General features: G+C 39.0%; 1 protein-coding gene across 3 annotated transcripts in view; it reads left to right on the forward strand.

Annotated features, from left to right (window-relative positions):
• Positions 1–13,698: 13,698 nt before the first annotated feature.
• The window catches only part of UPRT (uracil phosphoribosyltransferase homolog), a 36,606-nt gene continuing 33,914 nt past the window's right edge, over positions 13,699–16,390 (forward strand). The window contains exon 1 of one of the 3 annotated variants that reach the window (XM_003824396.5): positions 13,699–14,331. In XM_003824396.5, coding sequence (XP_003824444.1) covers positions 13,946–14,331 — 386 coding nt within the window. In that variant the 5' untranslated portion in view covers positions 13,699–13,945. Of the gene's footprint in view, positions 14,450–16,390 lie in introns of all 3 variants that reach the window. The other 2 variants (XM_034949769.3, XM_055106356.2) reach the window with 2 other exon arrangements.

Here is a 16,390-nt window from a genome sequence, read left to right on the forward strand (position 1 = left end):
ACTTAGACTCCCACACAATAATAACGGGAGACTTTAACACTCCACTGTCAACATTAGACAGATCAATGAGATAGAAGGTCAACAAAGGTATCCAGGACTTGAACTCAGCTCTTCACCAAGAAGACCTAATAGACATGTACAGAACTCTCCACCCCAAATCAACAGAATATACATTCTTCTCAGCACCACATCACATGTATTCTAAAATTGACCACATAATTGTAAGTAAAGCACTCCTCAGCAAATGTAAAAGAACAGAAATCACAACAAACTGTCTCTCAGACCACAGTGCAATCAAATGAGAACTGAGGATTAGGAAACTCACACAAAACCGCACAACTACATGGAAACTAAACAACTTGCTCCTGAATGACTACTGGTTAAATAATGAAATGAAAGCAGAAATAAAGATGTTCTTTGAAACCAATGAGAACAAAGATACAACATACTAGAATCTCTGGGACACATTTAAAGCAGTGTGTAGAGGGAAATTTATAGCACTAAATGCCCACAAGAGAAAGCAGGAAAGATCCAAAATTGACACCCTAACATCACAATTAAAAGAACTAGAGAAGCAAGAGCAAACAAATTCAAAAGCTAGCAGAAGGCAAGAAATAACTAAGATCAGAGCAGAACTGAAAGAGATAGAGATGCAAAAAACCCTACAAAAAAATCAATGAATCCAGGATCTGGTTTCTGGAAAAGATCAACGAAATTGATAGACTGCTAGCAACACTAATAAAGAAGAAAAGAGAGAAGAATCAAATAGACACAATAAAAAATGATAAAGGGGATATCACCAAAGATCCCAAAGAAATACAAACTACCATCAGAGAATACCATAAACACCTCTACCCAAATAAACTAGAAAGTCTAGAAGAAATGGATAAATTCCTGGACACATACACCCTCCCAAGACTAAACCAGGAAGAAGTTGAATCTCTGAATACACCAATAACACGCTCTGAAATTGAAGCAATAATGAATAGCCTGCCTACCAACCAACCAAAGTCTGGGACCGGAATGATTCACAGCTGAATTTGACTAGAGGTACAAAGAGGAGCTGGTACCTATCCTTCTGAAACTATTCCAATCAATAGAAAAAGAGGGAATCCTCCCTAACTCATTTTATGAGGCCAACATCATCCTGATACCAAAGCCTGGCAGAGATACAATAAACAAAATAGAATTTTAGACCAACATCCCTGATGAACATTGATGTGAAAATCCTCAATAAAATACTGGCAAATTGAATCCAGCAGCAGATCAAAAAGCTTACCCACCACGATCAGGTGGGCTTCATCCCTGGGATGCAAGGCTGGTTCAATATATGCAAATCAATAAACATAATCCATCACATAAACAGAACCATTCAAATTCAGGAAATATGGAGAACACCAGAAAGATACTCCTCGAGAAGAGAAACCCCAAGACACATAATATTCAGATTCACCAAGGTTGAAATGAAGGAAAAAATGTTAAGGGCAGCCAGAGAGAAAGGTCAGCTTACCCACAAAAAGAAGCCCATCAGACTAACAACAGATGCCTCAGCAGAAATGATACAAGCCAGAAGAGAGTGGGAGCCAATATTCAACATTCTTAAAGAAAAGAATTTTCAACCCAGAATTTCATATCCAGCCAAACTAAGCTTCATAAGAGAAGGAGAAATAAAATCCTTTACAGACAAGCAAATGCTGATGGATTTTGTCACCACCAGACTTGCCTTACAAGAGCTCCTGAAGGAAGCACTAAACATGGAAAGAACAACCAGTGCCAGCCACTGCAGCAACATACCAAATTGTAAAGACCATCAACACCATGAAAAAAGTACATCAACTAATGGGCAAAATAACCAGCTAGCATCATAATGACAGGAACAAATTTACACATGACGATATTAAACTTAAATGTAAATGGGCTAAATGATCCAAATAAAAGACACAGACTGGCAAATTGGATGAAGATTCAAGACCTATCAATGTGCTGTATTCAGAAGACCCATCTCACGTGCAAAGACACACAAAGACTCAAAATAAAGAAATGGAGGAAAATTTACCAAGCAAATGGAAAGCAAAACAAACAAACAAACCAACAAAAAACTGCAGGGGTTGCAATCTTGGTCTATGATAAAACAGACTTTAAACTAACAAAGATCAAAAGAGACAGAGCAGGGCATTACATAATGGTAAAGGAATCAAGGCAACAAGAAGAGCTAACTATCCTAAATATATATGAATCTAATACAGGAGCACCCAGATTCATAAAGTAAGTTCTAAAAGACCTACAAAGAGACTTAGATTCCCACACAAAAATAGTGGGAGACTTTAACATGCCACTGTCAATATTTGACAGATCAATGAGACAGAAAATAAACAAGGAGATTCAGGACTTGAACTCAGCTCTGGACCAAGCAGACCTAATACACATCTACAGAACTCTCCACCCCAAATCAACAGAATATGCATGCTTCTCTGCACCTCATCGCACTTATTCTGAAATTGACCATATACTTGGAAGTAAAACACTCCTCGGCAAATGCAGAAGAACAGAAATCATAACAAACAGCCTCTCAGATCACAGTGCAATCAAATTAGAACTCAGGACTATTGATGTTAGTCAGGGATATTGGTCTAAAATTCTCTTTTTTTTTTTTTGTATCTCTGCCAGGCTTTGGTATCACGATGATGCTGGCCTCATAAAATGAGTTAGGGAGGATTCCCTCTTGTTCTATTGATTGGAATAGTTTCAGAAGGAATGGTACCAGCTCCTCCCTGTACCTCTGGTAGAATTCAGCTGTGAATCCATCTGGCCCTGTACTTTTTTTGGTTGGTAGGCTATTAATTATTGCCTCAATTTCAGAGCCTGTTATTGGTCTATTCAGGGATTCAACTTCTTCCTGGTTTAGTCTTGGGAGGGTGTATGTGTCCAGGAATTTATCCATTTCTTCTAGATTTTCTAGTTTATTTGCATAGATGTGTTTATAGTATTTCTGATGGTAGTCTGTATTTCTGTGGGATCGGTGGTGATATATCCTTTATCATTTTTATTGCATCTATTTGATTCTTCTCTCTTTTCTTCTGTATTAGTCTTGCTAGCAGTCTATCAATTCTGTTGATCTTTTCAAAAAACCAGCTCCTGGATTCATTGATTTTTTGAAAGGTTTTTTGTGTCTATTTCCTTCAGTTCTGCTCTGATCTTAGTTATTTCTTGCCTTCTGCTAGCTTTTGAATGTGTTTGCTCTTGCTTCTCTAGTTCTTTTAATTGTGATGTTAGGATGTCAATTTTGGATCTTTCCTGCTTTCGCTTGTGGGCATTTAGTGCTATAAATTTCCCTCTACACACTGCTTTGAATGTGTCCCAGAGATTCTGGTATGTTGTGTCTTTGTTCTCATTGGTTTCAAAGAACATCTTTATTTCTGCCTTCATTTCGTTATGTACCCAGTAGTCATTCAGGAGCAGGTTGTTCAGTTTCCATGTAGTTGATCAGTTTTGAGTGAGTTTCTTAATCCTGAGTTCTAGTTTGATTGCACTGTGGTCTGAGAGACAGTTTGTTATAAATTCTGTTCTCTTACATTTGCTGAGGAGTGCTTTACTTCCAAATATGTGGTCAGTTTTGGAATAGGTGTGGTGTGGTGTGGTGCTGAAAAGAATGTATATTCTGTTGATTTGGGGTGGAGAGTTCTGTAGATGTCTATTAGGTCCACTTGGTGCAGAGCTGAGTTCAATTCCTGGAGATCCTTGTTAACTTTCTGTCTCATTGATCTGTCTAATGTTGACAGTGGAGTGTTAAAGTCTCCCATTATTATTGTGTGGGTGTCTAAGTCTCTTTGTAGGTCTCTAAGGACTTTCTCTATGAATCTGGGTGCTCCTGTATTGGGTGCATATATAGTTAGGATAGTTAGCTCTTCTTGTTGAATTGATCCCTTTACCATTTTGTAATGGCCTTGTCTCTTTTGATCTTTGTTGGTTTAAAGTCTGTTTTATCAGAGACTAGGATTGCAACCCCTTCCTTTTTTTGTTTTCCATTTGCTTGGTAGAACTTCCTCCATCCCTTCATTTTGAGCCTTTGTGTGTCACTGATGGGTCTTGACTCTTTATCCAATTTGCCAGTCTGTGTCTTTTAATTGGAACATTTAGCCCATTTACATTTAATGTTAATATTGTTATGTGTGAATTTGATCCTGTCATTATGACGTTAGCTGGTTATTCTGCTCGTTAGTTGATGCAGTTTCTTCCCAGCCTCGATGGTCTCTACAGTTTGGCATGTTTTTGCAGTGACTAGTACCAGTTGTTCCTTTCCATGTTGAGTCCTTCCTTCAGGAGCTCTTTTAGGGCAGGCCTGGTGGTGACAAAATCTCTCAGCATTTGCCTGTCTGTAAAGGATTTTATTTCTCCTTCACTTATGAAGCTTAGTTTGGCTGATATGAAATTCTGGGTTGAAAATTCTTTTCTTTAAGAATGTTGAATATCGGCCCCCACTCTCTTCTGGCTTGTAGAGTTTCTGCCAAGAGATCAGCTGGTATTCTGATGGGTTTCCCTTTGTGGGTAACCTGACCTTTCTCTCTGGCTGCCCTTAACATTTTTTCCTTCATTTCAACTTTGGTGAATCTGACAATTATGTGTCTTGGAGTTGCTCTTCTTGAGGAGTATCTTCGTGGCATTCTCTGTATTTTCTGAATTTGAATGTTGGCCTGCCTTGCTAGATTGGGGAAGTTCTCCTGGAGAATATCCTGCAGAGTGTTTTCCAACTTGGTTCCATTCTCCCCGTCACTTTCAGGTACATCAATCAGACATAGATTTGGTCTTTTCACATAGTTCCATATTTCTCGGAGGCTTTGTTCATTTCTTTTTATTCTTTTTTCTCTAAACTTCTCTTCTCACTTCATTTCATTCATTTGATCTTCCATCACTTATACCCTTTCTTCAAGTTGATCGAATCGGCTACTGAGGCTTGTGCCTTTGTCACGTAGATCTTGTGCTGTGGTTTTCAGCTCTGTCAGGTCCTTTAAGGACTTCTCTGCATTTGTTATTCTAGTTATCCATTTGTCTAATCTTTTTTCAATGTTTTTAACTTCTTTGCCATGGGTTCAAACTTCCTCCTTTAGCCCGGAGTAGTTTGTTCATCTGAAGCCTTCTTCTCTAAACTCTTCAAAGTCATTCTCTGTCCAGCTTTGTTCCATTGCTGGTGAGGAGCTGTGTTCCTTTGGAGGAGGAGAGGCACTCTGATTTTTAGATTTTTCAGTTTTTCTGCTGTTTTTCCCCCATCTTTGTGGTTTTATCTACCTTTGGTCTTTGATGATGGTGACATACAGATGGGGTTTTGGTGTGGATGTCCTTTCTTTTTGTTAGGGATGTGAAGGACCTCTTCAAGGAGAACTTCAAACCACTGCTCAATGAAATAAAAGAGGATACAAACAAATGGAAGAACATTCCATGCTCATGGGTAGGAAGAATCAATATTGTGAAAATGGCCATACTGCCCAAGGTAATTTAGAGATTCAATGCCATCCCCATCAAGCTACCAATGACTTTCTTCACAGAATTGGAAAAAACTACTTTAAAGTTCATATGGAACCAAAAAAGAGCCCACATTGCCAAGTCAATCCTAATCCAAAAGAACAAAGCTGGAGGCATCATGCTACCAGACCTCAAAGTATACTACAAGGCTATAGTAACCAAAACAGCATGGTTCTGGTACCAAAACAGAGATATAGACCAATGGAACAGAACAGAGCCCTCAGAAATAATGCCGCATATCTACAGCCATCTGATCTTTGACAAATCTGACAAAAACTACCCATGGGGAAAGGATTCCCTATTTAATAAATGGTGCTGGGAAAACTGGCTAGCCATATGTAGAAAGCTGAAACTGGATCCCTTCCTTACACCTTATACTAAAATTAATTCAAGATGGATTAAAGATTTAAATGTTAGACCTAAAACCATAAAAACCCTGGAAGAAAACCTAGGCAATACCATTCAGGACATAGGCATTGGCAAGGACTTCATGTCTAAAACACCAAAAGCAATGATAATAAAAGACAAAATTGACAGTTGGGATCTAATTAAACTAAAGAGCTTCTGCACAGCAAAAGAAACTACCATCAGAGTGAACAGGCAACCTACAGAATGAGAGAAAATGTTTGCAATCTAATCATCTGACAAAGGGCTAATATCCAGAATCTACAAATAACTGAAACACATTTAGAATTAAAAAAACAGCCCCATCAAAAAGTGGGTGAAGAATATGAACAGACACTTCTCAAAAGAAGACATTTATGCAGCCAACAGACACATGAAAAAATGCTCATCATCACTGGCCATCACAGAAATGCAAATCAAAACCACAGTGAGATACCATCTCACACCAGTTAGAATGGCGATCATTAAAAAGTCAGGAAATAACAGGTTCTGGAGAGGATGTGGAGAAATAGGAACACTTTTACACTGTTGGTGGGACTGTAAACTGGTTCAATCATTGTGGAAGACAGTATGGCGATTCGTCAAGGATCTAGAACTAGATATACCATTTGACCCAGCCATCCCATTACTGGGTAAATACCCAAAGGATTATAAATCATGCTGCTATAAAGACACATGCGCATGTATGTTTATTGAGGCACTATTCACAATAGCAAAGCCTTGGAACCAACCGAAATGTCCATCAGTGATAGATTGGATTAAGAAAATGTGGCACATATTCTATGCAGCCATAAAAAAGGATGAGCTCATGACCTTTGTAGGGACATGGATGAAGCTGGAAACCATCATTCTCAGCAAACTATCACAAGGACACAAAACCAAACATCATATGTTGTCACTCATAGGTGGGAATTGAACAATGAGAACACTTGGACATGGGAAGGGGAATATCACAGTTCAAGGCCTCTCGTGGGGTGTGTGAAGGTGGGAGGGATAGCATTAGGAGATATACCTAATGTAAATGACGAGTTAATGGGTGCAGCACACCAATATGGTACATGTATACATATGTAACAAACCTCCACGTTGTGCACATGTACCCTAGAACTTAAAGTATAAAAAAAAGAAAAATAACTCCAGACTTAGAAGCTCACTCAAAACTGCACAACTACATGGAAACTGAACAACCTCCTCCTGAATGACTACTGGGTAAATAACGAAATTAAGGTAGGAATAAAGATTTTCTTTGAAACCAATTAGAACAAAGACACAACATAGCAGAATCTTTGGGACACATTTAGAGCATTGTTTAGAGGGAAATTTATAGCACTAAATGCCCACAAGAGAAAGCAGGAAAGATCCAAAATCAACACGCTAACATCACAATTAAAAGAACTGGAGAAGAAAGTGCAAACAAATTTAAAAGCTAGCAGAAGACAAGAAATAACTAAGATCAGAGCAATACTGAAGGAGATAGAGACACAAAAAACCCTCAAAAAAAATCAATGAATCCAGGAGCTGGTTTTTTGAAAAGATCAACAAATTAGACCGCTAGCCAGACTAATAAAGAAGAAAAGAGAGAATAATAAAATAGACACAATAAAAAATGATAAAGGGTATATCACAACTGGTCCCACAGAAATACAAATGACCATCAGTGAAAACTATAAACACCTCTACCTAAATAATCTAGAAAATCTAGAAGAAATGAATAAATTCCTGGACAGATACACCTTCCCAAGTCTAACCCAGGAAGAAGTCTAATCCCTGAATATAGCAATAGCAAATTATGAAATTGAGGCAGTAATTAATAGCCTACCAACAAAAAAAAAGTCCAGGACCAGACAGATTCACAGCCAAAATCTACCAGAGGTACAAGGAGGAGCTTGTACCATTCCTTTTGAAACTATTCCAAACAATAGAAAAAGAGGAATTCCTCCCTAATTCATTATATGATGCCAGCATCATCCTGATACCACAACCTGGCAGAGACACAACAAAAACAGAAAATTTCAGGCCAATACCCCTGATGAACATCAAGGTGAAAATCCTCAATAAAATACTAGCAAACCAAATCCAGCAGCACATCAAAAAGCTTGTCTGTCACGATCAAGTTGGCTTCATCCTTGGGATGCAAGGCTGGTTCAACATATGCAAATCAATAAATGTAATTCATCAGATAAACAGAACCAATGACAAAAACCACATGATTATCTCAACAGATGCAGGGAAGGCCTTTGATAAAATTCAACAGCCCTTCATGCTAAAAACTCTCAATAAACTAGGTATTGATGGAATGTATGTCAATGTAATAAGAGCTATTTATGACAAACCCACAACCAATATCATAATGAATGGGCAAATGCTGGAAGCATTCCCTTTGAAAACCAGCACAAGACAAGGATGGCCTCTCTCACCACTCCTATTCAACATAGTATTGGAAGTTCTGGCCAGGGCAATCAGGCAAGAGAAAGAAATAAAGGGTATTCAAATAGGAACAGAGGACGTCAAATTGTCTCTGTTTGCAGATGACATGTTTGTACATTTAGAAAACCCCATTATCTCAGCCCAAAATCTCCTTAAGCTGATAAGCAACTTCAGCAAAGTCTCAGGATACAAAATCACTGTGCAACAATCACTAGCATTCCTATACACCAATAACAGACAGAGAACCAAATAATGAGTGAACTCCTATTCACAATTGCTACAAAGAGAATAAAATACCTAGGAATAAAACTTACAAGGGGTGTGAAGGACCTCTTCAAGGCGAACTACAAACCACTGCTCAAGGAAATAAGAGAGAACACGAACAAATGGAAAAACATTCCATGCTTATGGATAGGAAGAATCAATATCGTGAAAATGGCCATACTGCCCAAATGAATTTATAGATTCAATGCTATTCCCATCAAGCTACCACTGACTTTCTTCACAGAACTGGAAAATCTACTTTACATTTCATATGGAACCAAAAAAGAGCCCACATTTCCAAGACAATCCTAAGCAAAAAGAACAATACTGGAGACATCATGCTACCTGACTTCAAACTCTACTACCAGGCTACAGTAGCCAAAACAGCATGGTACTGGTACCAAAGCAGATATATAGTCCAATGGAACAGAACAGAGGCCTCAGAAATAACACCATACATCTACAACCATCTGATTTTTGACAAATCTGACAAAAACAAGCAATGGGAAAATGATTTCCTATTTAATAAATGGTGTTGGGAAAACAGGCTAGCCATATGCAGAAAACTGAAACTGGACCCCTTTCTAACACTTTATACAAAAAGTAACTCAAGATGGATTAAAGACTTAAACACAAGACCTAAAATCATAAAAACCCTAAAAGAAAACCTAGGCAATACCATTCAGGACATAGGCATGGGCAAAGAATTCATGACTAAAACAGCAAAAGCAATGGCAGCAAAAGCCAAAATGGACAAATGAGATCTAATTATACAACAGAGCTTCTGCACAGCAAAAGAAACTATCATAAGGGTGAAAAGGCAACCTACAGAATGGGAGAAAATTTTTGCAATCTACCCATCTGACAAAGGGCTAATATCCAGAATCTATAAAAACGTAAATAAATTTACAAGAAAAAAACAAACAGCCCCATCAAAAAGTGGGTGAAGGATATGAACAGACACTTCTCCAAAGAAAACATTTATGCAGCCAACGAACATATGAAAAACAGCTCATCATCACTGGTCATTAGAGAAATTCAAATTTAAACCACAATAACATACCATCCCACGCCAATTAGAATGGTGATCATTAAAAAGTCAGGAAACAACGGATGCTGGAGAGGATGTGGAGAAATAGCAACGCTTTTACACTGTTGGTCGGAGTGTAAATTAGTTCAACCATTGTGGAAGATAGTGTGGGGATTCCTTAAGGATCTAGAACCAGAAATACCATTTGACCCAGCAATCCCATTACTGGGTATATACCCAAAGGATTATAAATCATTCTACTATAAAGACACAGGCACACATGTGTTTATTGTATCACTATTCACAATAGCAAAGACTTGGAACCAACCCAAGTGCCCATCAATTTTAGACTGGATAAAGAAAATGTGGCACATAGATACCATGGATTACCATGCAGCTATAAAAACAGGATGAGTTCATGTCTTTTGCAGGGACATGGATGAAGCTGGGAACCATCATTCTCAGCAAACTAACACAAGAACAGAAAACCAAACACCTCATATTCTCACTCATAAGTGTGAGTTGAACAATGAGAACACATAGATACACGGAGGGGAACATCACACGCTGTGGCCTTTCGGGGTTGGGAGGCTAGGGGAGGGATAGCATTAGGAAAACTACGTAATGTAGGCGATGGGTTGATGGGTGCAGAAAACCTCCATGGCACATGTATACCTATGTAACAAATCTGGACATTTTGCACAAATACCCCAGAACTTAAAGTATAATAAGGAAAAAATAAACACTTTATGTGAAAAAAAAAATCCTTAGGAATATACCTGAACAAGAAGGTGAAAGACCTCTACAAGGAAAATTCAAAACACTTCTGAAAGTAATCATAGACGACACAAACAAATGGAAACATAACCCATGTCATGGATGAGTAGAATCAATATTGTGAACATGATCATAATGCCAAAAGCAATCTACACATTCAATGCAATTCCCATCAAAATACTAATATCATTCTTCACAGAATTAGAAAAAACAATTCTAAAATTCATATTGAAGCAAAATAGCCCATATAGCCAAAAAGAATAAATCTGGAGGCATCATATTACCTGGTTTCAAACTACGCTATAAGGCAATAGTTACGAATACAGCATGGTACTGGTATTAAAATATACTCACAGACCAATGGAACAAAACACAAAATCAGAAATAAATCCAAATACAGCCAACTGATCTTCGACAAAGCAAACAAAAATATAAAGTGGGGAGAGGACACCCTTTTCAACTAATGGTGCTGGAATAACTGGCTAACCACATGTAGGAGAATGAAACTGGATCCTCATCTCTCACCTTATACAAAAATCAACTCAAGATGGATTAAGGACTGAAATCTAAGACCTGAAACTATAAAAATTCTAGAAGATAACTTTGGAAAAACCCTTATAGACATTGGCTTAGCCAAAGATTTCATGACCAGGAACACAAAAGCAAATGCAATAAAAACAAAGATAAATAGCTGGGACTTAATTAAACTAAAGAGCTTTTGCACAGCAAAAGGAACAGTCAGCAGAGTAAACAGACAACCCATACAGTGGGAGAAAATCTTCACAATCTATACATCTGACAAAGGACTAATATCCAGGATGTATGAGGAACTCAAATCAGAAAGACAAAAACAAACAATCCCATCAAAAAGTGGGCTAAGGACATGAATAGACAATTCTCAAAAGAAGATATACAAATGGCCAAGAAATGTATTAAAAAATGCTCAACATCACTAATTATCAGAGAGATGCAAATTAAAACCACAATTTAATACCACCTTACTCTTGCAAGAATGGCTATAATCAAAGAAATAAAAAAATAGTAGATGTTGGCATGGATGTGGCAAACAGGGAACACTGCTACACTGCTGGTAGGAATGTCAACTAATGGAAACAGTGTGGAGATTCCTTAAAGAACTAAAAGTAGAACTACCATTTCATCCAGCAATCCCACTACTGGGTATCTACCCAGAGGAAAAGAAGTCATTATACAGAAAAGATAGTTGCACACGCATGTTTATAGCAGCATAATTCGCAATTGCAAAAACGTGGAACCAACCCAAATGTCCATCAATCAATGAGTGGATAAAGAAGCTGTGAGATTATATATATATACACACGTATATGTATATATATATGTGTGTATATATATACATATACATGTGTATATATACATATATATGTGTATATATACGTATATATGTGTATATATGTATATATACATATATATGTGTATATATGTATATATATACATATATATGTGTATATATATACACATATATATGTATATATATGTGTATATATATACACATATATATGTATATATATGTATATATATACACATATATGTGTATATATATGTATATATACACATATATGTGTATATATATGTATATATACACATATATATGTGTATATATATATGTATATATATATGGAATACTACTCAGCCATAAAAAGGAATGAATTAATGGCTTTTGCAGCGACCTGGATGAGATTGGAGACTATTATTCTAAGTGAAGTAACTCAGGAATGGGAAACCAAACATTGTATGTTCTCACTCATAAGTGGGAGCTTAGCTATGATGGATACAAAGGCATATGAATGCTACAATGAACTTTGGTGTCTTGGAGGAAAAGGGTGGGGAAGGGCTTGAGAGATAAAAGACTACAAATAGGGTACAGTGTATACTGCTCAAGTGATGGATGCACCAAAATCTCTCAAATCACCACTAAAGAACTTACTCATCTAACCAAACAGCACCTGTTCCCCAATAACCTATGGAAATAAAAAAAAATTATTAAAAAATCTGTATAGGCATGTTAAAAAAAGGAAGGACAGAAATACCATTCAACTCAGCAATCCCATTACTGGGTATATACCCAAAGGAACATAAATTATTGTTTTATTAAAGACACATGCACACATATGTTAACTCCAGCACTATTTACAATAACAAAGACATGGAATCAACCTAACTACCCATCAATGATAGAATGGATAAAGAAAATGTGGTACATATACACCATGGAATACTATGCAACCATAAAAAATAATGAGATCATGTCCTTTGCAGGGACATGGATGGAGCTGGAGCCTATTATCCTTAGCAAAGTAACACAAGAACAGAAAACCAAATGCTGCATGTTCTCACTTATAAGTGGGAGCTAAATGATGAGAACACATGGACACATAGTGGGGAACAACACACATTGGAGCCTACTGCAGAGTGCATGGTGTGAGAAGGGAGAGGATCAGGAAAGACAACTAGTGGGTACTAGGCTTAATACCTGGGCGATGAAATAATCTTTACAACAAGCCCCCATGACAGAAGTTAACCTATGTAACAAACCTGCACATATATCCCTGAACTTAAAAGTTAAAAAAAAAAAAGATTCTTGTATCCCATCTCGGATCTACAGAATCACAATCTCAAAAATGAGCCGTAAGAACCTGCATTTTAACAAGCTTTACAATTATTGTGGTACATACTGATGTTTGAAAAGTACTGCCCTAGACACTCTTACCTCAGGCCATTATAGTGCGTCCATACACTTAAAAATAAGCGTCTTTCCAAGTACTTAAAAAGTTCAAAATGATAGTGGATCTGAAATGCCGCCTGAGTCCCCATGACAACGTGTACACTGTAGGGCCCAACCAATAAAGATAAGAAAAGCTTTGGCGGTCAAGCATACTTGGGAAGCTGCAGTTTCTAGAACAGTCTAGTAGAGGACAGCCTCTTCAGCAGCCTGCTAGGCATTTTTTTTACTTCTTCCTTCTGTTATGCAGACAAGCTAACTGAAGATGCGGTTACTGAGATATAATTTCTCTGCTAGGTCACAAAGTCTGAAAACATGGGCCTTACGTGTGTAACTGTGTATCATCACCTGCCACCCCCAGTTTTTCCTGGCTCTACTAATCACCCAAAGTTCTGAATGCAGAAGCCCCAGGGGCCCCCGGAAGATCCTTCAAGCTGGCATCCTTGGCCTCGATGCGGGGGCTTAGCTACCTGTGGGAACCCACGTAGCAAGGGTGACTCAAAGGGTTAACAAGCAGTGGCGCCGCAGAGTGGCGAGGAGTGCAGCCAATAGGGTGTCTAGGCAGGCAGTACGTCTGGTGTGGGCGGGGGTGAGCCAAAGTGTGCTAAAGGAAACCAACAGCGGCCTAGGGGTGAAAGGACAGCCAGGGTTAGATGTTCTGAGGAGGCGGGAGCAACCGAGAGAGCACGTGAGCATCTGTCCTTTCTACCCGTTCCTCTTTATCTTTAGTGGTTCAGTAGCAGCGGGGATAGCCCGGGGCCCGGTGTATGGCCACGGAGTTACAGTGTCCGGACTCCATGCCCTGTCACAACCAGCAAGTAAACTCTGCCTCAACCCCAAGTCCCGAGCAGCTGCGACCTGGCGATCCGATCCTGGACCACGCAGGGGGAAACAGAGCCTCCAGGGCCAAGGTGATTCTCCTCACGGGGTACGCCCATTCTAGCCTGCCGGCCGAGCTGGACTCTGGGGCCTGCGGCGGCTCCAGCCTCAACTCAGAGGGCAACAGTGGTAGTGGTGACAGTAGCAGCTATGACGCACCAGCTGGCAACTCCTTCCTAGAGGACTGCGAACTCTCCCGGCAGATAGGGGCGCAGCTTAAGCTGCTGCCTATGAATGATCAGATCCGGGAGCTACAGACCATCATCCGGGACAAGTAAGCCGAGAGCGGAAGGGGAAAGGGAAGTGGAGGGTCTTGCAGGCTGTGGGCGGGGATTGGAAGTAAAAGGGCTAAGAGACAGTGTTCTTGGCCTTGGCAAACTTTGGAGATTGGGGTAAGACCTTTTATTTGGTGTGTGTGTGTGTGTGTGTGTGTGTGTGTGTGTGTCGTGTGACTCGAACGCCAACCTTCTCTTTCCAAGTTCCGGTGTCTAACATCACTTTGGGTGGGGAGGAAGACTTTAGGTAGCCTCTGGGCTCTTTGTCTCTCCCAGGAAAGACAACTCCTTGGCCATTCCAGGCAGGTAAACTCCCCTATACTATGTGGCCAGTGCTTGTCCACATGGTAAACCTATAACCCAGAAATGGTTACTATCCAAGGTTATGCACTACCACCAATCACCTCAGGTTCATAAATAGAAATAAAGCAATTTCAAGGCAATTCTATTCAGGCCCTGACCCTTTAGTATTTGCTACTGCAAACAAGGTCTTTTAGTCTTGGAGTTCAGGTTTACTTGATCACATGAAAGCTTATCGTCCAACTCTTATCATTTTTCACTGTAAACTCACAGAACATAGTTAATGGATCAAAGGGAGCCTAAAGGAGCCTTTGGCCCTTCCTAATCCCACAAACCAATGTAGCCAGAACTTCATGTTAAAATGTAATTTTGAAATTTCTAAACCTACGTTGTAAATGGGTTTTCTCCAGGGAAATATGTACCATGATGAACTACAGCTATTTTCTTTATTGGCAGCACTTTAAATGAGCAGCATGTCAAAACACCCCTTTTTTAGTGGCAGGGGTTGGGGGGACATGCCTTGATCTTTTAAAAATGGCTACTGAATGAGAGATGCCACTCCCTAAACCAGACTCTAGAAACCTTGTCTTACACTATTGTAATAATACTGTTTCTCTGCTTGCAGTTTTTCCTCTCTTCCACATGCACCCATACATTACTGTACAATCAATCTTCAAAACATACATCTTTGATTCAGTAATTGCCCTACTCAGCAACCTTCTTTGGCTTCTCAGAGCCTACCAAATAAAGTCCAGGATCCTTAGCTTGATTGATATTTTTGAGACAGGATCTCTCTCTGTCACCCAGGCTGGAGTGCAGTGGTGAGATCACAGCTTACTGTACCCTCATACTTCTGGGCTCAAGTAATCCTCCTGCCTTAGCCTCCTGAGTAGCTGGGACTACAGGCACATGGCACTGCCCCCGGCTAATTTTTTATTTTTTTGTAGAGATGGAGGTCTTGCTATATTGTCCACGATGGTCTTGAACTCCTGGCCTCAAGCAATCCTCCTGCCTCGGCCTCCTAAAATGTTGGGATTACAGGTGTGAGCCACCATGCCTGGCCCCCTTAGCTTGGGATGAAGGCCCTTCTTCATAGTTCCTAGGAACAATTCTGAAACATATCTGTTTCTGCTCTCATCTGGAATTCCCTGTGTCTCCTTTATGCACGTTCAGGATACTTATTCTTCAGGGTGAAACACAGCTTTAAATAATTGTCCACCTCTGCCAAGAAGCTTCCCTTTAATCATTATTCCTGGCTTATCTTCCCTGGTCTTTTTAATGCAAGATTCACCTTCTTTTTCGTATATTGTTATTTTTGTATAGATCTTATCCTGCCTATGACATCTTGAAGGCAGAAATCTTTTACATTTTTGAATGCCAGCCATGCCTTGCAAATAATAGATGCTCAATTGCTAGAGTTTTTTTGTAGCTCTTAAAATTATATTTATGAAACTATACTATTTTACTCTTTTTAATGAATCAATATTGAAAACTACTGTGGTTATGTTATCTAATAGACAAAATAGTGATCCTAAAAAATAGGAGGCATAGGTTTGCTGTAGTTGTGGTAGGGTAGGGGCAGCCAAAATAAATCTTACATATACAACAAAGAAAAATAGATGATGATTCTTGTTTCTATAGAGCAGAAGTTACTAAGCTTGGGTCTTCGACTCCCTCGTACCAGTAGATGGGTTCAGGGCTTTAACAAACCCTCATAAATTATCTGGGAAATTTTACTCATATGAAGATTTTTAATAG

Source organism: Pan paniscus, chromosome X (genome assembly GCF_029289425.2).
Source record: "Pan paniscus chromosome X, NHGRI_mPanPan1-v2.0_pri, whole genome shotgun sequence".
NCBI classification, from domain to species: domain Eukaryota; kingdom Metazoa; phylum Chordata; class Mammalia; order Primates; family Hominidae; genus Pan; species Pan paniscus.